Source organism: Trifolium pratense, linkage group LG4 (assembly GCF_020283565.1).
Source record: "Trifolium pratense cultivar HEN17-A07 linkage group LG4, ARS_RC_1.1, whole genome shotgun sequence".
NCBI classification, from domain to species: domain Eukaryota; kingdom Viridiplantae; phylum Streptophyta; class Magnoliopsida; order Fabales; family Fabaceae; genus Trifolium; species Trifolium pratense.
The window spans coordinates 4,722,039-4,744,230 of NC_060062.1; the positions used below are offsets into that span (position 1 = coordinate 4,722,039).

General features: G+C 33.3%; 3 protein-coding genes, 1 long non-coding RNA gene and 1 other non-coding gene across 11 annotated transcripts; 2 read left to right on the top strand and 3 right to left on the bottom strand.

Moving 5' to 3' along the window:
* Positions 1-1,721: 1,721 nt before the first annotated feature.
* Positions 1,722-1,802, bottom strand: TRNAL-AAG. The gene has a single exon. It is a non-coding gene; the product is annotated as a tRNA-Leu (tRNA).
* A 1,411-nt stretch (positions 1,803-3,213) lies between these two features.
* LOC123921505 lies at positions 3,214-5,137 on the top strand. Its single transcript, XM_045974086.1, has 4 exons — positions 3,214-3,389; positions 3,510-3,621; positions 3,736-3,856; positions 4,365-5,137. The coding sequence occupies exons 1-4, from the start codon at positions 3,280-3,282 to the stop codon at positions 5,078-5,080; spliced, it is 1,059 nt and encodes a 352-aa protein (XP_045830042.1). The 5' UTR covers positions 3,214-3,279; the 3' UTR covers positions 5,081-5,137.
* Positions 5,138-7,209: 2,072 nt separating this feature from the next.
* LOC123921506 (mediator of RNA polymerase II transcription subunit 15a-like) lies at positions 7,210-10,127 on the top strand. Of its 2 annotated transcripts, XM_045974087.1 has the most exons (6): positions 7,262-7,344; positions 7,548-7,627; positions 8,443-8,566; positions 8,715-8,826; positions 8,945-9,068; positions 9,267-10,127. In XM_045974087.1, the coding sequence occupies exons 3-6, from the start codon at positions 8,457-8,459 to the stop codon at positions 9,794-9,796; spliced, it is 876 nt and encodes a 291-aa protein (XP_045830043.1). In that variant the 5' UTR covers positions 7,262-7,344; positions 7,548-7,627; positions 8,443-8,456; the 3' UTR covers positions 9,797-10,127. The 2 variants fall into 2 exon arrangements, with proteins under 2 accessions (XP_045830044.1, XP_045830043.1); XM_045974088.1 differs by lacking the exon at positions 7,548-7,627 and having other exon boundaries at positions 7,210-7,344.
* A 1,274-nt stretch (positions 10,128-11,401) lies between these two features.
* Positions 11,402-15,319, bottom strand: LOC123921507. Of its 6 annotated transcripts, XR_006814109.1 has the most exons (8): positions 14,879-15,317; positions 14,227-14,287; positions 13,894-13,922; positions 13,441-13,809; positions 13,261-13,340; positions 12,998-13,095; positions 11,770-11,830; positions 11,402-11,696 (listed from the first exon to the last, which is right to left on the bottom strand). It is a non-coding gene; the product is annotated as an uncharacterized LOC123921507 (long non-coding RNA). The 6 variants fall into 6 exon arrangements; XR_006814108.1 differs by having other exon boundaries at positions 13,261-13,819; positions 14,879-15,319; XR_006814110.1 differs by having other exon boundaries at positions 11,770-11,855; positions 13,261-13,809; positions 14,879-15,315.
* A 2,834-nt stretch (positions 15,320-18,153) lies between these two features.
* Positions 18,154-20,223, bottom strand: LOC123921508 (putative UPF0481 protein At3g02645). Its single transcript, XM_045974090.1, has one exon. It carries the CDS (start codon positions 20,159-20,161, stop codon positions 18,326-18,328), a length of 1,836 nt encoding a protein of 611 aa, XP_045830046.1. The 5' UTR covers positions 20,162-20,223; the 3' UTR covers positions 18,154-18,325.
* Positions 20,224-22,192: the final 1,969 nt, after the last annotated feature.

Sequence of the window (22,192 nt, forward strand, 5' to 3'; positions counted from 1 at the left end):
TAAATGGATTTTAGTTATCTCGAAAACATTAAAAAAAAATAGTCTCCAAAATAAAAAATAGGGATGAAGAACATTTTAAATGACGGAGAAAGAATAGCTTTCCATATGTATCTTGCCTTGTAACGTTTTCCATTAATATCCAATGGAATGTAACTTCCAAAATGAAACTTATGAAAGGCCTTTTGAATTGTAGAATCGCATCCACACTAGGTCCAAAATGGAGAATATTTTTGAGTTTTTGGGGGCCAGTGAACAAACATTGGGTCTTATGAGCAACTTTCTAACAAAAGACTTCATACCAAACACACTAAGGTTCTGCTTAATAAAAATAGTGGATGACTGATAAGCTAGCTGATGGTTTATAACTTATGACTGATGGTTGGTGGGTAATAGCTTATAGCTGATGACTGATGGTTGGTGGCTGGTGTGCGGTTCTTAAGAAAATAATTTTTTTTTTTTTAATAACAACCAATATATATATTTTTGGCTTTTACCATCAGTTTAATCTGGTTCAGCCCCCTCCCGATCGCAGTTGCAGGGGATCGAACCGTGATACTCCCTACCAAATTCAGCGCCAACTAACAACAACCAATATATTGAAACAACTAAGAAATACACATCTTTTTTGCATATGGTGAGCAACACAAAGAGGGCCTATATCACTACAATCCCTATTGGATACATCAATTTTGCCAAATTCATGCGCCACTTGATTTCCAGCGATAGAGGAGAACCTGTTGATTTCCAAAAAATGCGAACACCTATTAGCAATTGAACACCAACCACACTGGACTGTCGCCAAAAATAAAAAAAACAAAAAAAACTATGTTAATCGCTTCATTCAAACCCAATGCTTCCGCCATCACCATGTTATCATAACCCCACACCACTATGGTCGCAGCTCCAACGAGGCTTCCCTCCCCCTCACAAAATCAAACCCAACCACAACGATCATCATTAATATTAATAGGATAGGATAGGATGAGCATGGATCCATGTTGATTTTTAGGCAGCCTTTGGACAAAGGAGTCCACCAAATGTTGTTAGTTCTTTAAAAAATAATGAGTTATGTTAATTTCAATATTTAAATACACTTATTAATTAATTGTAGTGAACCAAAATTAATTAATATTTTATTTTTTAAAAAACAAAGAGGTCCATCATACGGTGCAGCAGTGGAGAAACCCACCTCCCGGATTCACTAAGTGCAATGTTGACGCGAGTTTTTATGATACGGTGAAAGCGACGGGATGGGGATGGTGCGCACGTGATCATCAAGGAAGGTTCATAATAGCATGGACCAATACTATGTATACTAAGCTCAACGCAATAGAGGGAGAAGCCATGACCATCAAGGAAGCAATGGAGGAAATGATACAAAGAGGTCTATCCCATGTCATTTTTGAAAGTGACTCGAAAATTGTTGTTGATGCTATCTCATCTAGACAAATAGGAATATCTGAGTTTAGTATGTTGATTTATTGCATTAAGTCATTACTACTATTAAATCCAAGCTTTGAAGTCAAGTTTGTCAAGCGACAAGCGAATATGGTTGCTCATTCTTTAGTGAGAGCGGCCTATTCTATGTCTAGTCGCTATATTTTTGAGTCTATTTCTCGTTGTATTGAAAACAATTTGATGAATGATATGAATTAAGTTTGTTTTTGTCAACAAAAAAAACAAAGATTATAGTGTAAAATTATCACCCAAAAACTAAAATTTGTTGAGAGTGGGATTTGAACCCACGCCCTTTCGGACCAAAACCTTAATCTGGCGCCTTAGACCAACTCGGCCATCTCAACTTTTTTGAATAACTTGGCCATCTCAACGTTTTCTAATACTCTATTGATAATACAAAGAGATAAATAATACGAGACAAATCAATTTTACAAATGAGACACTCGAAATAATTGAATAAAGAGTAAATCGATAAGATCTATCTCATCTAACAATGTTGATATTGTTACATATTCAACGCATGGATACAAAACTAGGAACTCACAATTGTGATTTTGAATTTTTGCCTATGAAAAATAAAATAAAAAATAAGAAGACTAGGGACATACCGTTTATTTTTATAATTTACAATAGAGTTGATGACCGAACCTACGATCTCCAGCATACTATCTATATCTCTCACCACTACACCAAATTTTGTGAATTATGTTTAAAATCATTAAAAATTTATTAATAATATTTGTTAGAATAAAAATTTATGATTTATCGAATATTGTTTTAATCAGAATAGTATATATTAAGTCATTATCACACACATAAAAATGAGAAATGACCATTAAGTTATGGTTTCAACAAACTATATCCTAACAAATTCCCGTTCTTCCCTACTTTTAACTTCCCTTTGTGAATGATAGTTTGATAATTTTGGACGTGGCATCCAATATCCTATAAATTATTCAATTCAATTTGAAACTGTTTTCACATTTCAGTGATTTAAATTGGAGAGGGCGAGAAGAAGGAAAATAAAATCGCCCAAGAACGGTACCGTCTCTTTTGTTTTCTATTTCCTTTCCTTTTTGGTTTTAATTGAAGGCATTGATTTTCTTGAAATGATCAAGAAAGATTAGTAGTATCTAACAATTATAACAATAATAATAAAATAACGATTATAGAATATAAATCAGGATAATTATAGAATTGAAATTATCAAATGCTAGATTGTTATTAAGGGTTGATTTGTTATGAAGCGCAAACATTCATCAGATTAGGTGTGTTTTGGTGTCGGACACCGACACGACACCAATACTTATGATTACACTGAATTATGTCGTTTTTTCAAATTGTTCTCGATGTTGACGTGACAGTGTTCGTGTCATATTCAGTATCCGTGTCTGTGTTCGTGCTTCATTAGGCATGAAATTTGTGCAACTATTCAAAAACAACAATTATCCTCTTATACCAAGAACACTTAGATGAGATGACGCATGTCTCTTCTAACTTAACCAAGGTTCTGGGTTCGATCCTGACTTGAGCATGTAGTAGTGTTAAAACTCTTAGGAAGAGTTTGCCACCCATTTAGGTCCACAAGACTCGATAGATTAGTCTCTGCAGTTGCACGCAAAGGATACCTGGTTTATGGGAGTGAAAAAAAAAAAATCATCCCCTTATTTTTACATAGTACTATATATATTTATAATGACCATTTTACAACATTCTTCGAGGAGATTTGAACTTCATCTGTTAAGTTTACAAGATCAAAATCTGATTCTGATTTAATCAGAATGTTCTTTTTCTGGTGCTTCAGTTAATTCAAATTCTATTATGGATCCCAAGAATTGGAGAATTAATCAGGATGCTGATCCCACTATTGAAACAACTGACTGGAGAGCTCAACTGCACCCTGAATCACGCCAACGAATTGTCAATAAAATGTAAGTTTCAGTTCCAATAATTGGAACAAACATTTTTGTATAATCATTTGTAATCCAATAATTGGAACTTATTTGTCACTTGCATTATCTTAATGTGAAATAATTGCTTTTCATATGTAGAGTGGACACATTAAAAAAAAATCTTCCTGTTACTGGTTCTGAGGGATTACTTGAACTTCAGAAGATTGCACAAAGGTTTGAAGACAAAATTCTTGCTGCTGCAACAAGTCAGGTACACATACATTAACATTGAGGATTATGCAGCCTCCATTTTTATTTATGGTTATATATGCATTTATTTGAAACATCAATTTTTTAATTTAGTTTCGTTGTTCTTTCTTTTCAGTCTGATTATCTACGGAAAATATCTTTAAAGATGCTTGCAATGGACAATAAATCTCAAAATACCATTGCCAACAATATGCTATCAAATGAAGTTGGTCCTAGCAATAAACTTCTCAATCAAGGTTAGGCATTTATTGGCATATAGGAAAAGTTATCAACAACTCAATCAATGAGTCATTCTCGTTATGCTTAATTGATGAACGGAAGCCTAAAACGGTGTTTAATCACGGAGTAAGTAATCAAACAATTGAGAGAATCATAAAACCAAAAAAATTAGTTCTGATGTTACTTATAGTAGCAAGACCAAAGGAGATCCAAGTTCTAGGAGATTCGAAACCCTAATACATGTAGAGCGATGGAAGCACAATGGTTAGGTTGGATCTGAATACATAGACGAACTGATGTTATGGAGCTTGGAATTGATCACAGTGTTGATAGAATACTGTAAGCCATGTTTTGACAGATTATGATAAATCTAAAGCAAACTAAGATCTACCAAAGAATGAAAAATGGGATGTTATGTCTGCCTCTGAAAGCGACAGAGCTCATTTCTTTTGATGATAATGATGAAATTTTTTCACTTTAAAGTAATTTCTTGTATACTAATATGATCATTTTATCATTTTTCAGGAAATTTTGGAATGGCTCCTATGCGTAAATCCCTTAGGAATCAAAGAAAGACTGGGCTTAACTCAACTTCCAAAACCATTCCTGCTGAGGTGCTATCGAGCTCTTCTACGGACCCACTGGGACAAGAGAAAGAACATTCGTCGACACAGCCTGACCATTTTAAGCGGCAGAGGGTATCTTTGGGGAATCCTTCATATTCTTCTGAAAGGATGGAGTTCGGAACCCCCACAGCTCCTCTTGCTACAACGGTTATCAACAAACATGATAACTTGTTTCTTCAAAGTGAAATTTTTAATATTGCAGGACCGGCTGAGGCTTCCAAAGTTGTTTCACTTGGCCTCGAGAAAACCTTCGACGTTGTGGCCACTAATGCAATGTGGCTCAACTTCATTGCTAATGAAGCTAAAGATGTTTTTAAGACTTGGCCTTCTGAGAAACTGAAATACGAAGAAGAACTACAACGTCTTACCGACCAACTGAAGGAGAAGAATGAATTGATTGCTCAACTGAAGGAAGATAATCTCAACTTGGCAACGAAGTCAGAGGGAGAAAAAGCTGAGCTCTCTGCCCAACTAGAATCTTCGAAGAAGGCTTGTGAAAACGCCAATACATTGCTGAAAGATGCTCAACAATCACTGGAAGAGGTTCGTAAGAAACAATCTGATCTCAAAGAACCCAAGAAAGAAGTAGATGAGTTTGATCGGGGTATTAACTGAGCTCTTGATCAATTTAAGTTGTTTAATCCTGATGCTGATATTTCCTTAACTACTGCTCCCTCCATTCCTTTTTAAGTGTCGTTTTAGAAGTTTTTTTTTTCTTTCTATTTAACTGTCGTTTTGATAGTTTAAAAAGGAACGGAGAGAGTAGTATATCGCTGTTCATCATGATGAAAAAATTTGTCTGCCCAAATGAGGTAACTCAGTGAAACTAGAATGCATCTTAGTATCTCCTTATGAAAACCAAAGAAGAGAAACACGAGGAAGCTGCAGTTTACTTTAGATTAAAGAAACTAGGAAGCTGTTTTTAAGAGTCTTCTCCTTATTTTGCTAAGTGATTGTAATCATGAACAACATTGCTTACCTCTCGCCCTTATATTTTTTTACACCTTTTTATTTTAATTTTTTTTTAACTGTTTTTCATTGTTTCCTTTACCGAACATCATTGTGCTTGCATTTTGAGCTTTTACGAATTTCCTCTTAATCGATCAACTTACATTTTCTTTTAACAAGTTTTTCAAATTTTATATGTGAAGTGTTTCTGTCAAACAAATCTCCCTATTAAAAATAAGGACGGTTTCTTCAGCAGTCCTTTCCAGATATAGAGAAAACTTGGCCGATCTTTCTTGTTTTCTGATGGTGGGACTCGTCCTCTCCATATATCGGACATCCATGGCAGCCATATTCTCTCTTATTTTACAACCATGCAGTTATTTTATGCACTTTGCATAAGTATGATTATTGTGTATTTTTAGTGCATGCTCTACAAAGTTAAGGTAGTGCGGTTTTGCATCATCAAATTTGAATGTATTTTTGTCCTTTAATTTTAGAAGGTGGAAGAGTGCATATTAATGATGTTGAACTAAGGTGTTATCATTGATAACTTATCAATACAATCTTCACATGACAAACATGAGTTCTCACCAAGATCTGAAATGTGTCTAAATGACAATGTACATATAAATTTGAAAAATAATAATAGAGTCGATATGAAGCCAAGTACTATAATACCTTACTTTTGTGAGTACTATTTAGTGTTAACGATATTAATTAAGATATAAAAAAACTTAAATATAACTTCACATAGATAAAATAGAAGAGTTATCGCTAACGGTTTGAAAACTTCGTATCAATATCATGGTAATAAAAAAAAAAACACACAGAAAAAAGAAGAAGAGAGGATATACAAAAAATCTATTATTTTATCGTGGCAAGGTTTTTGCATATGTAGTCCGATGTCTCGCAACCAGAATCCATTCTATTTCATGACCCTTAGATAAAAGTTTATGTCTAGCACTTTTCAAATCAAATAATCAATTTCGAAGTTTTATCTCGTAAAAACATTCAATATGGAAATAAACTCATCGATATAATGAAACAAAACTTAAACATATAACCATACAGATCAAATTTCTACAAGAGAATCATAGTAACCCAACAATGGCAAAGGATACTTCAACCTTGCTTCTTCTCCCCCTTGGTTGCTACGTTCTCTCTGTTATGGAACTAAGCAAAAGATACTTAAAATTCTATTTTGAGATCTACTTTTAGTTTTTAGGGTCTGTGGTAGCTCAACAACCACTTAGTTGCTCGACTACGACCATTGCTTCACCCTAAAGTCTTTCCCAACTCAGCTACGCCACATTTGGCCTCTCGGCGATCAACCTTGATCTCCAAAAATATTACTCTCTATTCCTGGTCGCTTGATGGTCACTCGGCCACAATGACATCATCTGATTTCTTTCCATTTTCAGTTCTTTTACAATTAAGCTCATAAAACCTATAAAAATGATGGGAAATAGATAAAAATAATTAAAATGACTACTTTGCTAGTAAAAATTAATATTTACAAATAGTTGAGGTACACTAAGTTAAAAAATTAATTAATTAGGAATAAATAGTTTATCCAAACTATTTGTCATTTTAACTAGTACAATCATTTGTCTCGTGAGCTTAGCTCAGTTGATAGGACATTCATTATATATGTAGTGGACAGCGTTCCAACCCCGATCATAACACTTATCCATAAAAATATAATATGTATTAAATTAATCATAAAAGTATAATGACAATTAATGGTTTACTAATAATAGCATTTGATAAAGCAAAAAGGACGTGGCATCCAATATCTTGGACCCTGTCCTATAAATAATTATTCAATTCAACTTTTTTATAAACAACTTCAAACTCACGCATTTCACTGATTCTTGACTTCAGAGGAAAAAAACATCGCCCAATTGCTTTGTTCATCACGAACATCAACGGTACCATCTATTTCATCTTTATTTTATCTTTTGTTATAAAAATAGTTTATGCAAATAAGCTGTTTATCCAAACATGGATAAGTTGTTTATAGATGAGCGCTTATCATGTTAAGTGCTTTTGCTATAAATAATAAGCTGCAAATAATTATTGTTAGACTTCTTGTTACGGTAGTTATTATGTAAGTTATGTTGTTTAATTTTAGGAATAAATAGAGAAAGGATAGGAAAAAGATAGTTATTGAGTGGTTTATGGCACCAGTTTCTAACAATTAGCTCCTTTAAGGTAAGTAGTTAGTATAAAAGGTTGATATTTTTAATCATTAATGATTTGTTATGCATGTACATGTATAATATCAATCATTGATTTCTTGATTGACGCCGTTGTACACGTGTCAGACACGTGTCGTACGAGTATTCGTGTCAGACACGTGTCCGGTGCGGCAACACGTCCTCTGATAGTTGAGCTTCGTTGATTCAACGGTTGATATTACTCACTTTACTCTCTAAATGAGTTGCTCACTTTAGAGTAGTCTGATCCAATAAAAACATTCACATATATTTGTATAAGAAGATTCACTTTATAATGACTGTTTTACAATAGTCTCTGAGGGGTGTTAGCGGCCAACACTCAGCGGGATTTAGTCCCACATCGGATAGATAGGACTCTTGAGAAGAGTTTATAAAGAGGAGGCAATCCTCACCTTACAAGCCGGTTTTGTAAGGATGAGTTAGGCCTCGATATTCGTGACATGGTATCAGAGCCTATCGGGTCTTTCGTTGGGCTTCCGACATCGTTCACGCTTCAGGCCCATTGGGCCGGGCTGAAGCGTGAGGGGGTGTGTTAGCGGCCAACACTCGGTGGGATTTAGTCCCACATCGGATAGATATGACTCTTGAGAAGAGTTTATAAAGAGGAGGCAATCCTCACCTTACAAGCCGGTTTTGTAAGGATGAGTTAGGCCTCGATATTCATGACAAGGGGATTTGAACTTCATCCGTTAAGTTTACAAGATCAAAGTTTTACCACTGAACTAGCCCTTTCATATGTTTGCTTTTATAATCTGATTTGAATAGAATGTTTTTTTTCTGGTGCTTTAGTTAATTCAAATTCTATGGATCCCAAGAATTGGAGACTTAATCAGGATACTGAACTGACTATCGACACAACTGACTGGAGAGCTCAACTGCTACCTGATTCACGCCAACAAATTATCAATAAAGTGTAAGTTTCAGTGCCAATAATTGGATCTATCTTTTAATCAGTTCTACAAGTGGCTTTTTATAGCTAATGATGTTCTTTTTAAGGTATTGTTTGAACTTATTTGTAACTTGCATTATCTAAATGTGAATTAATTGCTTTTCATATGTAGATTGGACACATTAAAAAAACATCTTCCTGTTAATGGTTCTGAGGGATTACTTGAACTTCAGAAGATTGCTCAAAGGTTTGAAGACAAAATATTTACTGCTGCAACAGATGAGGTATATTTATTATGAGGATTATGGAGCCTCCATTTTCAGTTATGGTTACTGACTCATATGCATTCATATGGAATCGATTTTATATTAACTCAGTTTCGAAATTGTTCTCTCTTTTCAGTCTGATTATCAACGGAAAATATCTTTAAAGATACTTTCAATGGACTCTAAATCTCGCAATACTACTACTGCCAACAATATGCTATTAAATGATATTGGTCCTAGCAATAAACTTCTCAGTCAAGGTTAGCATTCATTGGCATATTCTAGAAGTGATAACATGTAGGAAAGCTTACCAAGCACTCAATCAACGAGTCACAAAGCCGTAGTACAATTCATTCTCGTTACGCTGGAATCCTTAATTGATGAACTTTTTGCACTTTTAAGTAATTTTTGTATACTAAATATACTCATTTCTTTTATGGTCTTTTGTCATTTTTCAGGAAATTGCGGAATAGCTCCTATCTCAGTTGTTGAGCGTAATGCCATTTGGAATCAAAGAAAGATTGGGCTTAACTCAAATTCCAAAACCATTCCTTCCGAGGTGCGGCCGAGCTCTTCTACGGACCCATTGGGACAGGAGAAAGAATATTTGTCGACACAGCCTGACCATTTTAAGCGGCAGAAGGTTTCTTTAGGGAATCCTTCATATTCTTCTGAAAGGACGGTGTCCAGAACCCCCAAAGCTAAAGATGTTTTTGAGACTTGGCCTTCTGAGAAGCTGAAATACGAAGAAGAACTACAACGTCTTACCGACCAACTGAAGGAGAAGAATGAATTGATTGCTCAACTAAAGGAAGATAATTTCAACCTGGCAACGAAGTCAGAGGGAGAAAAAGCTGAGCTCTCTGCTCAACTAGAATCTTCGAAGAAGGCTTGTGAAAATGCCAATACATTGCTGAAAGATGCTCAACAATCACTGGAAGAGGTTCGTAAGAAACATTCTGATCTCGAAGAACCAAGAAAGCAGTAGATGAGTTTAATCGGAGTTTTAACGGAGCTCACCAAGCTCTTGATCATGTTAAGTTGTTTAACCCTGATGCCGATATTTCCTTAACTACTAGTATTGATATTGCTGTTCATTATGGAAATTTGGTCTACCTCGGTGAAACTAGAATGCATCTCCTTATTTTGCTAAGTGATTGTAATCATGATTCATGAACAATATTGCTTACCTCTTGCCCTTATATTTATTATACACCTTTTGTTTTTTATTAAAACTGTTTTTCATTGTGTCCTTTATCGAACATCTTTGTATTAACAAGTTGCAGTAGGAATGATTTTTCATGAGAGCTTTTTAGATATTAGATATATTGTTTATCACCAATTGTCTTTTTGAGCTGTGTTAGTAGATGTAGTTATTTTATGCATTTTGCATAAGTATGATTAATGTGTGTATTCTTTAGTCCATGCTAGATGTTATCAATAGTCAATACTACTATCTTCACACAACAAACATGAGTTCACACAAAGATCTTAAATGTGTCTAAATATACATATAAGTTTGTATAGTACATAGTGTCTAAATAAAAAATAACTTATTTTATTTCCAAAATTAGGTTGCTCATCAAATTTTTTTTTCAAGTTGTCTAGTGGCTAGAAATTCCACTTAAGTGGATTATTATTATTATTCAAATGAAATAAAAATAAATATAGCACTAAAATTTATTGATAATTAATTAAAATTATAAATTATTAAGTAAAAAATAAAATGGTAGTTTTGAAACTATGGAATAAATGCGAAATGACGGAAAAAAAAAGAAAAGAAAAAAAACTATAGCTAAATAGTTATAAAAAACACTATAGCTAAATAGTATTAAAAAAAAGTTTTGTCAAAAAAAAAGGTCTAAATAGTACTTTTTTAAAAAGATGGTAACGACCATAAATGTATGTTAAGCCCAATAAATGGACTAACCATAATTCAAGAAAACTGCTCTTTAGGCCCCCTATTAGTGAGAGAAAAAATTTCCTCACCACCAATTTCCTCACCTTTCTTCATGTTCCTTTGCAACATCATCATCATCATCATGAGGAAAATCGTTTATATCAACCTCCCCTACTAACTCATGTTGTTCATGGAGAAAGTCATCCCAAAAATCGTGAAAAGGATCCTCTTCAGAAGTATCACTATATCTAAAATCAGAGTTGAAGTTTTGTGAATCATCAGAGTATCCTTCATCCTCTGATCCATTAAGACACTAGTGCAAAAAACACTTATTAAATCGGTTCTGCAAGGCTTTTTAAATCGGTTCTGGGACCGATTTAAATTCCGTCGATTTAGTAAGTTTTTTGTTTTTAAATCGGGCTTCGAACCGATTTAAAAGATTTTATTAAATCGGGTTGCCCGATTTCAAAGAGTTTATTAAATCAGTTTGCTCGATTTAAAAAATATTAAAAAAGTCATTGGAAGTTTTTAAATCTATTTGATCCGATTTAAAATCCAAAATTAAATCGGCTCAACCGATTTAAAAAATGATATTTTAAATCTGTTCATATCTCACCCGATTTAAATGCTATTAATTTTTTTCTTTTACTATTTTTTCTTGAGTACCATACACCAAAATTTATTTAATCCAAAAATCCAAAATCATCCATTAATAACATAAAGTTACAAAATTATACTTCTACACTAAAATCATCATACTATAATAATAGAGTACCATACACCTAATAGCATAAATTATACTTATATACACTAAAATCATTCCATAATAGTAGAGTTAATATCATATACCTAGAATCATCAATTATAAACCATAAAGTTACAAATTTATACTTGTAACCTCGATTCCTTCTATTTGTATGCTTAACTTTGTCTCCTCCTTTAACAGTTAACTCATAAGTTGTCTCCTCCAACTATTGACTACACTTTTCTGTTTCATCAAAATGATCATTATTTAGTGTTTTGAGATCCAAAGTATATAGGTATTTTACAAGAAACCTCACCTCTACCGTGTGAATTGCTTTTCTGACTTCGCCATTATTCAACCATGCATTTGTAAAAGAGCTAAAGATATCATTAGACGGTGTTACTTGTTTTTGGCAATAATCAAGCAATGAAATCAATCAGTAGCTAAGAAGTAGATATTAAATAAATGGTAAATGGTAAATATAGAAACTTAGATAGTAGTAAAGAAACATATTGTGCATGGAACATTATTGCTATTGATAAGTTGTGGCCAAGTTGGTACATTTCCATCTCTCCCAGGTGCTCTTAGAGGCCAAGACTGACCAAACATTCTCTTCCTCACAGGATGACGTTTGTCAGTCTCATCTAACTCCAAGAAACTAGACGATAACCTAATAAAGGGATGTGATAATTTTATCTGCCTCGATGCCATGATAGCATGGTTCTAGAATGTTATATACATTCAACCCATCGATGATCAAGTTGTGTGATATTTTTGTTTATTTTTAGGCCTTTAAAGGTGCATTTACAGAGCATCTATTTGGAATTAATCACAACATTAGGACCTAAAAGGGGCATTTACTTGAATCTGCAAGTACTTAACATAGCCATGTAAATGCGACAACACCAGAATTTTGGTGCAATCCAAACTGAGTCAAGTTAAGTAAATAGAAATTTGAACTTCCAAAAGGGAACTCAGCAGAGAATGCTTCTAAACTTGAAACAATAAACAACCAAAATACTCAGTGGTAAAACATACAGGACACACTCTAACTCAATCTACTCTAGCAGCTTCTAACACCTTGTAAAACATACCTAGCAGTCAATAAAGCAGAGTAGTAAAAAGTACTCTCATAATATAGTGCACATGTAAATTGACACCCACAAACAACTCTTAATTGATTTGGCAATGTAAATTGAACATTGCACTGAATTGAAAATCATATAATGTAACAGGGGATAGTTATAACTGAATTGACCTTGTTCTTTTCATTTGTGTAAATAATCAAAGAAAGAGAGAAAAGGACTTGAAGAAATTTGGTTTCAAATTTAGTTTTTTAAGTGTATTATTATTTTCTCTTTTAAAAATCTTCTTTTCCCAACAAGTTAAATTGCAGCACAGAAACGCCTCTGCTTATTGAAACTAAACCTAAACTAGATTATAAAATAGACGAGAAAACAAATCAAAGCTTAGAAAACAATATCAACACATAAAATTGAAATAAAAAACAGTTGGGAGCTACACACTGAGAAAAAGAGAGATACCTATAGGTTAAGAAGTGTCGATAGATGAAGATGATGAGAAAGCTAACAACGACTGAATGCGAAGATGGCGGCAACGGCGAAGAGGACCCTTGAAAACTCTGAGCGCACAATGAAGCGAGACAAAAGGGGAAAATTAGAATGAGAATCCATTGAATAATGAGGAGAAACCAAAATCGAAATGGAAAGTGACCTATCCTTGGGAAATCTGAGATTAAAGCGGCAGAGAACATTACTCATACAACCGCTTAAGTGTGATTCTTTACCTTTCAGCATGCAAATATTTCTTTCAATTCTTAAATGTGGTTCTCAACTTCAGGGAGCACAGAGGCTTGTATAAATCTACCTAAGTCAATCCCAATAAAAAAAGACAGAATTAGAAAGTATCAAACTTACAAACTCTATTAGGGATTGAATAAATGTCTATTTTGGAGCATCTGTCTTACCAGAGTCAGAACCACTTACAAACTCTATTTTGGGAATCTACTATATTGAAATTTGGATAAGAACCAATGAAGACAATAAAAGTGAAAAAAAGACAGAATTAGAAAGTATCAAACTTAAAAAGTTTAGCATGAAATAGCTAACAGAAACAAAGTAGAACACCAAAAAACCTGCTAGCCTGCCAAAAGCCCAAAACCACTACAAATTTTCTTACCAACACAAGACATTACCAAAGAACTAAATAGGGAGAGTAAGTCTGAAGGAATGATGACGACCAGACCCATGCATCAGAACACTGCATACCAAATGTCGATCGTGAAATTGCAGTGCGAAAACAAATGAATGGATCGCTCCGATTGCCCCCCACCCAACTACAAAAACCTTAGTCACCTTAAAATATACAAATGTCACAACTCAAAGTTGAAAATTCAAGAAATAGAAAACCGTAAACTTACCAGCAGGTCCAGTAAAGAAAGCTAGTTGCCTGCATTAAAGGCAGGCCAAAAGTTCAATTATAATCAAATGCTTCTATGAAATTCCATTTGAAAACTTTGTATGAAACATGTCATGATTCTTCTTAACAATGAAAAGCTAAATGGTGTAAGATCCATTTCAAGTTGAAGTCTTAAGTCTCATCCAAAATGCAATGAAATCTTTATCAAGAATTGAGGGCAAAGTTCACACAACAACATACTTATTCAAGCAATGTGTAACAATAATTCTATAATTAGCCAAAATTAGCAAACATCAATAATACATGGAGAAAATTTTAGGATAAAGAATCTCACCTTGTATTAATCAGGTTAATGTGGAACATATTGGTTTTCATGTAGGAAATGGATCAACAATCTATATGAGAAACATGAGGTGTGGATCAATATAAAATACTTTGATCTACATTTATAAAAAGCATGGTAACAACTAGGAACATAACAATCATTTTAATTTCACTTAAATGAACTATAGCAGTAGAGAAAAAAAACAAACAACAGACGCTAATACACAACCTTCAATATACGCATGTTAGCAACTGCAAAATCAACACCCTCACCAGGGCCTTTTGACACTTTAAAATGATCTTACTTCAATCCTAATATGCTACACTTTCGTTGAAGATTAAAATAACCAAATAAAACAACATAACCAAAATCGAATACAACCTAATCAAATATAGGTTTCAAGTTTTTTTTTTTCCTGAAGAGGCTAAAATGATATTTATTAAATAGGGGAAAATATAAGAGGTGTAAAATTACCCACTCAAAGAAACTACAAAAACAGGACTAAAAAATAAAATCAAACACAGAAGAAACTAGAAGAGCTAAAAACCAAAAGCCCGCTAGAAAACTGCTTATAGGAAAACCTAATTTTATATTTGGGGGAAAAACCTAAGAAAATAGCGGAACACAGTTTCATAGGGGGTTCAAATCTAAAATAGCAAACCTAAGCAATGAGAGTGGTGGCGAGATCTCAACAAAAGAGATGCCGGCAGATGTTGGAATGAGAAGACCAAAAGCGGTGGGTGAATCGGAAGTCCCGTTCGTGTTCGTCGTCGCAGAGACTGTGCTCAGAGAAGGAAGCCATGTTCGTCGCAGAGAGAAAGTGAGAAAGTGTTTAGGGTTTTTTCGTGAAAATACAGCGGAGATAGAGAGAGAAGTTTGTGTTTAGGGTTCTTCAGTGTGTGTGTGTTTGTGAAATGAAAAACAAGAGAGAATGAATTGTGTTTTCGCAGAGAAGAGAGAGCGAGCTAATTTTTATTTTTTTAATTATAAATAATTCCTTTTTAAGTCAGGCTAACTGATTTAGTTTTTATTCACTTCAAAACTTTACTCCGTGGTCCTAGATTTATGGGTTTTTAAATCAGGTGGATGACATCTGATTTAAAATGTCTGATTTAATAAGTGTTTTTTCCACTAGTGAGAGGCTCGTCATCTTAAAAGGAATAAAAACATTAACAAAATCACATAAACAACAGATTTGAACTGAACGATATGAACTAAAGTCACATAAACATAATCATACGTTAAATTGAAATACATCATCAAAGATAAACCTAAACAGTGATACGAAATCAATAAACCTAATCAAGGAATCAATTACTACGGATCTACAAAATACAAAATCAAAACAAACAAAAAGAATAGAAATATTTCACATAAACGACAGCATACCATTATCCATTGTTGAAAAAATCTTGGAAGAGAAAAGTTGAAACGAGAGTGTAAAAGTTAAAACGAGAGTTTTTGTTGAAAAATGAGTGAAATGAAATTTGAAGAAGAAAAAAAAAGGAGGGAAAAGAATTTATAACATAATTTGAAATTTCTCTCCTGTCACATCTCATCTATTGGTTTTATCTTTATTTTATTTAATTTCAATTATTAAAACATGGCAAAATTACACTACAAGTCCTTTATCTTATTTTTTTGTAACAGTTTGGTCCTTTATCTTTTTTTTGTAACAATTTAGTCCTTTATCTTTTTTTTTGTAACACTTTGGTCCTTATCTTATTTATTTATAAAAAATAAAGGACCAACGTGTTACAAATAATAAAAGATAAAGGACCAAACTGTTACAAAAAAGGGGACTAAAGTGTTACAAATAAAAAACATAAAGGACTAAAGTGTTACAAATAAAAGATAAAGGACCAAAGTGTTACAAAAAAAAGATAAAGGACCAAAATGTTACAATAAAATAAGATAAAGGACCTGTAGTGTAATTTTGCCTTAAAACATTATGGGTGGTATGGATCAACACTTGAGGCTCTCTAGTCAAAATTGCACCGGAGAGGATCCTCTTCTAATTTGTTGGTTTGACAAAGATCAGCGGGTAATACAATCGCCAATAAAAAATAAAATAAAAAGGAGAATGAATTTTGGTTTAAAATTGGTAAACACAATTTTTATTTTAAATAAAAAATAGGGTTGAAAAACAGAGAATGAGTGTGAGTCGGTTGAAAAAAAAATCAATTTTATAAAGGGGATAAAATTTAAACTTAAAATACAATGAAAACGAAAACAATTTACCATAAACAAGATTGTATATTGACGGATCTTGATCGGACGCGAAAACTGCCGAATAGGGGATATTGGGGCTAGTATTAGTGTCTTTCATGCCCCAATTTCATAAGGCCCTATATGCTTATTCAGTGATGAGGGCAACTTCTGAGCCCAATAGAGAAAAAAAAATCCAAAGAAAAGCCATTGAATCCCTTTTGTTTAGCCATGAAAAAACATGCTACATGAAAATAAGAGAAAACGTGTCTGGTGCGGCGACACGCTTTCTTCAATGGTCTTTCCTCACTGAATAAGCAGATAGGGCCCTATGAAATTGGGGGCATATAAGACACTAATAGTATCCTCTATTCGTCTGTTTTTGCGTCTGATCAAGATTCATCAATATACAATCTTGTCTAAGGTAAAAAAAAATTCGTTTTCATTGTATTTTAATTTTATTTGTAAAAATAATTATTTTTTTTCTTTCAACCGGCTCACACACATTCATTCTTCTGTTTTTCAACCCTCTTTTTTATTTTTTATTTAAATTTAACAATTTTAAACCAAAATTCATTTTCCTTTTTAATTTTTTTTATTTATTTTACAAACATTTTAAACCGGGAATTGGCGCACCGGAGGGAATCCCCTCCCAAACAATTTCTTATAAAATTCATTTTTGCCGCTTCAAATCTTATTTCAATCATTTTTCAACTTTGACGCTCTCCTTTTGTTTCAACTTTGACGATCTCGTTTCAACCTTGACGCTCTCGCTTCGTTTCAACTTTTCTCAAGAATGGATGGTAATTTGTTTTCTAGATCCGTGTATTTTATTAAGTAATGATTTTCACGTTTAGGTTTAATGATTTTCACGTTTAGCTTTAATATGCTACCGTAGGTTTATTTTGATGATGTATTTAAATTCAATGTATCGCTATGTTCTTTTTCATATGGCACTGATAATTCACAGAATTCACAGAACTACAACTCGGATTATCGATACAGTGATACCTCTGAAGAGGGCGTTTTTTGTGATTTTTGGGGCTGTATTTTTCGTATCAACGGAAGGCAGGAGTGCAGGATGATATAGATGATTATCCTTCTCCTGATGACTTTAATGATGTTAAAGACCAAATTGATGATGGTGATGAAATTGATGCTGCGGGGAAATTGATGGTGCTGAATTAAAATACAACGAAAACAATTTACCTTAAACAAGATTGTATATTGACGGATCTTGATCAGACGCGAAAACTGTCGAATAGGGGATATCATGTTGTTTTGTTTCCGATTTAGGCACAAGAATTTCATAAAAAAAAAAATCTAACAAATGTGCACTTTTGGAGACTTTGATGCTTGGAAACTCTTCAATCATCTTAAAAGGTGATATATGTTTAAACAAACCTATAAACATAAAAATCAACATTTCATCAGCAGCTTCTTTTGATAAGAATTTTAACTCAAGCATTTTTCTCAAAACACACAAAGTATAATAGATGTTCTCTACCTAAAATATTAATTAGTAACTAACTTGATCGTCGAAGTCTATGTAGATCGTAGATATGCCCTTGTTTCTTGGTGAATGGATTGTTCTTTGGGGCAATCAAATGGTTAATGTTAGAATGTTACCTCAGATTCTTGACAATGTTTTCACAAGCACACATTGGAATTTTCTTATAACTCATTTTCTTTGTATTTGAATGTTATTGTTTTGGGCTTAGTCCCCCATTTTTGTGCAATAAGACCTCTTATTTTATTTGATTAGGAATAAAACACCCAAACATTAAGATAATTTCATTTGTATTTTACATATCACACACTATATGATCATTGTACATGTAAATCACACACTATTTAATAGAGAAACTTAATCAGAAGTTGGCAAATTCTCCAACCAAAATTAATTTGTGGTGGGGGTTGTAAGCTCTAGTGCCTTGTCGAAGAAGCGATGACATGTATAGACAGAGCAAAAAGCTTGCAAAGCGGTCATGAACAAGAGGAAGATGGTAGCTAAGAATGTTAAAACTTGCCATGAACCAAACACATAAGACTTAATAAATTTCCACATCTTGATCTTCAATGTATTATTATAAAACTTGTTAACATCTTCGATAGTCTTATCCAAAAATTGTACCCTTGACAATCTCAATGACTTGCTCATTCCATTCCACAAGTTAGCCACTTCTTTATCACTCTTCAAGTGATTTAAAATAATCCCTTTTTCTCTTAGAATCTTCGCGTCATTCTCGGAATCTATAATTCCATTCATCAATTCGGTGTAACGCGCTATAACCAACGGTCCTGATCCAACAGATGATTCATATGCAACCAAGTTTCGTAAAAAAACTTCGGTATTTACATCCAAACTAATTATAGGAAGGTAAAAAGTGTTTGTTTTATCATCAAAACTAATGCTTGATATACTTCCATTTGTAGGTGAAAAATTAACACCTGAAATCACAAGTTCTTCAACCGAAGGAATAGCGATTTCCTCCACCAAAGGTGTTTTGTTCATGAGAGTACTAGAATTTTCATCTTTTGGTTTTTCTTCCTTATCTTTTTCTTGAGAGTTAAAAATGTGTTCAATAGGTTTTTTTAGAAGTTTAATACCTGGAAGTTTGATTATATTTTCCCAAGGTAACTTTTTAAGGACTTTTAGAGGTCCAGATATAAGTACCTTTTTGATTAAATGCAAAGGACCTTTGATTAGCTTTGAAAGAAGCTCCCAAAGAAAAGTGAAAAATTGCTTAACATGAATGGAATCATTAGTTGATGATTTTTCATCTCCTTCTTGTTGATCCACTTCTTGTTGAATCTCAACTTCAATGATGTCATCTTGTTTTTCTAATTTTGGTACAATCATATCATACAAAAAATCGAGCAAATGTGCGCATTCTAAGACTTGAATGTTTGGATACTCTTCAAACATCTTAAAAGGTGAGATCTCTTTAAACAACCTTATAAGCATCAAGATCAAAACATCATCAGCATTTTCTTGTGATAATGATGATGATGATGATGATGATGATGAGAATTTGAACTCAAGCATTTTTCTCAAAACAAATAATGGAATTTGATTCTCAAGCATCACAATGTCCCTCAAAATTCCATTAGGAGATAATTTCCTCCCAACATGAGACATGTGTGAAGAAATTAATTTTTTTGTTTCTTCTTTCATGGCATAATATTGAAGGAACTCAAGTAAGAATGATGCATCAACAATCATCATCCATACCAAAGTTTCACCATTCAAATCCAAGAATTTGTGGTAACATGCTCTAATCTTTTGTTCAAACTTTGTCAATTGGTCAACAAAGTTATCTAACTTGAGATTTTGTATTTGTTTTTGGAATCTTTTTGTTGATGCAAGTTTGTGACTTTGCATTTCATAGAGTTCTTGTCTCCAATAATGGTATGGACCAATTGCAACTTGTTGTGGAACATAAGAATTTGGATCACTGGCCATAAGAAGCTTTGGCACATTGAAAATGGATACAGAAATTTCACCATTTTCTTCCTCAAGTTCTTCTTCAAGGGTTTTTCTAACATGAATCACCCAAAGATTCTCATCAAAGGTTGTTTTAGAATTATATGACATGGTGGATCTTAGAGAAGACATTTTTTGACAATTTTGATGAAACTTGTTTTTTTTTTTTTTTAGATGGCACAAATATGTTTCATTTGTTCGCCAAAAAGCTTGGTACTTATAATTAAGTAGGAGATATGAAGCTTTCATTTGGACCACACATAGCACCAATAAATCAATAATCAATAATGAACTTTATTTCATCACTGTATAGAAACATTTTGCTCATGTTTAATTCATTTAATCATACTTTTCTTTTCTTCTTTTCCTTTTTTAAAACATTTAAAGACATGTTTTATGGCTAACTTACCTACTGACAAATTTCACATCAACACACCTGTTAATTTTATTTTTTCTTTATATTAACTCTTTTTTCAAAATGAATATTATAATCTCATATATATATATATATAGGGGGAACTTCAAGTGAGAGGAGAGTTTTATGGTGAGAGATGAGAGGAATAAACAATGACCATCAGATCAAATTGTACGGTGGAGATTAAAAGTTCCACATAAAATTAACCGCACATAATTTCTACAACCTTCCCCTTCCTTGTTCTCTCGGAAACGGTGGTTGATTCTTCCCTGCAATTTCTCTCAGCAAACCTAGCAAACTGGGCAGAAAAATAATACGCTAATATCTTGAAACATTATTGCAACGGGTATGGCTATCCCAATCTATGTCAATTTAAGACACAATTCAACTCCATATCTCCAATGATTTTGTGCATTCCAATCAATAATAGCCATGGATTTTTTTTTGTTGTTGTTGTTGTCAAACCTGAGTTTATTTCTTATTAGATGCAAAAGTGGAAATTGGAAAGCATACAAAAAGGGTTGGGTTAATTAGATGCAGGGAAATTGTTTTCGTATTCCTTGTTTCTTTCTTTATTCCGATGAGATGAGACTGGTTAACGGTTTCCAAAAAATAAATGGAGGAGATGGATAAGAGTGGGAGACCAAGACGAGAAGACGGTTCACTGCGGAGGGAATATACAAGAGTAATTAAATCTTAGCCGTGTATTATCATTCAATGGATGTTAATCATCCCTCTCATCTCTCATTATAAGACATAGTTCAACCACGAGATAAGTAAAGTCTGGCCAATAATTATTGTCATCAGGAATTGAACTCGAATTTTCCTGAACAATTCGTGTTAGGGGAAGCTCATTAATCACTTGAGCACGATGTCTTAGTTAACACACGTCTCAAGATAATTCAATTTTTAATACTACATACTACGTCTCTAATTATATAGCTGAGTTAAACTCGGGACAAATTGTTACTAACGTTAATTCGATTCATACCACTATTATGTGTCGGCAACAACCGATTTTTTAACTGCATTCATGTGAATATACGAAACTTGAAGACAAGACAACACAACTTAACTGAAATTTAAGTGTGTGAACAATGAACATATTCGAAATTCCAAAAGCCATGTGCTGCATGACACACTTTAGTTAGTTAGAAGCCAAGCTAGGCCTCGTGTTTCACGTGCTCTCTTACCCCATTTGGATAATTCTACAAAGCTAAGGCCAATATTTTTTCTCCATATCAATTTCGTATGTCATAGCAAAAGAAATATATGGAGTCATGTGGTTGAGATTACATAAAGTGAATTTTTCAAGGGATAATAATGTTGATATATGGGACTATGGGAGGCTAGTTTTTAAATCTTATCGGCATGGAAAAAAAAGCTATGGGCCAACAATATCCTCAACCGATAAGGTAGCTAGAATTGGTGAAATTATTACTAAGAAACAAACATATTGTAGTTAATTACTTTTCTCCTTTGGAACACGTGTGAAAATGAATGAAATGAGAACAATAGTACAATATTAGTCTAGAGCATATTTAATGACAAAATAATTACATCATAGTTCGATCTCCTACAACTACGATCAGGAGATGGCTGGAATCACTTGATGCCAGAACTGACCACGAACCAAATTAAACTGGTGGTGAAAGCAAAAAAAAAAAAGAATAATAATTACATTGTAGTCAGTGACGGAGTCAGAAATTTCAAACAGTGAGACATCATATACATAACTTTGAAGCGATACATCTATCTATATAAGTAGCTAAATTATCATTTAATTATCGTTCTCTCATACTATTTCACAACTCTTTTGGATGATAAGGATCATTTAGTAAATAATATCTCATAATACGTGCCTT

Bases quoted from the DNA above. Each gene is read 5' to 3' on its own strand.
- LOC123921505 (XM_045974086.1), top strand. From the start codon at position 3,280: ATGGATCCCAAGAATTGGAGAATTAATCAGGATGCTGATCCCACTATT. The intron at 3,622-3,735 runs GTACACATACAT...CTTTCTTTTCAG, and splicing joins TTGCTGCTGCAACAAGTCAG to TCTGATTATCTACGGAAAAT. The intron at 3,857-4,364 runs GTTAGGCATTTA...ATCATTTTTCAG, and splicing joins CAATAAACTTCTCAATCAAG to GAAATTTTGGAATGGCTCCT.
- LOC123921506 (XM_045974088.1), top strand. From the start codon at position 8,457: ATGGATCCCAAGAATTGGAGACTTAATCAGGATACTGAACTGACTATC. The intron at 8,567-8,714 runs GTAAGTTTCAGT...TTTCATATGTAG, and splicing joins CAACAAATTATCAATAAAGT to ATTGGACACATTAAAAAAAC. The intron at 9,069-9,266 runs GTTAGCATTCAT...GTCATTTTTCAG, and splicing joins CAATAAACTTCTCAGTCAAG to GAAATTGCGGAATAGCTCCT.
- LOC123921508 (XM_045974090.1), bottom strand. From the start codon at position 20,161: ATGAAAGCTTCATATCTCCTACTTAATTATAAGTACCAAGCTTTTTGG.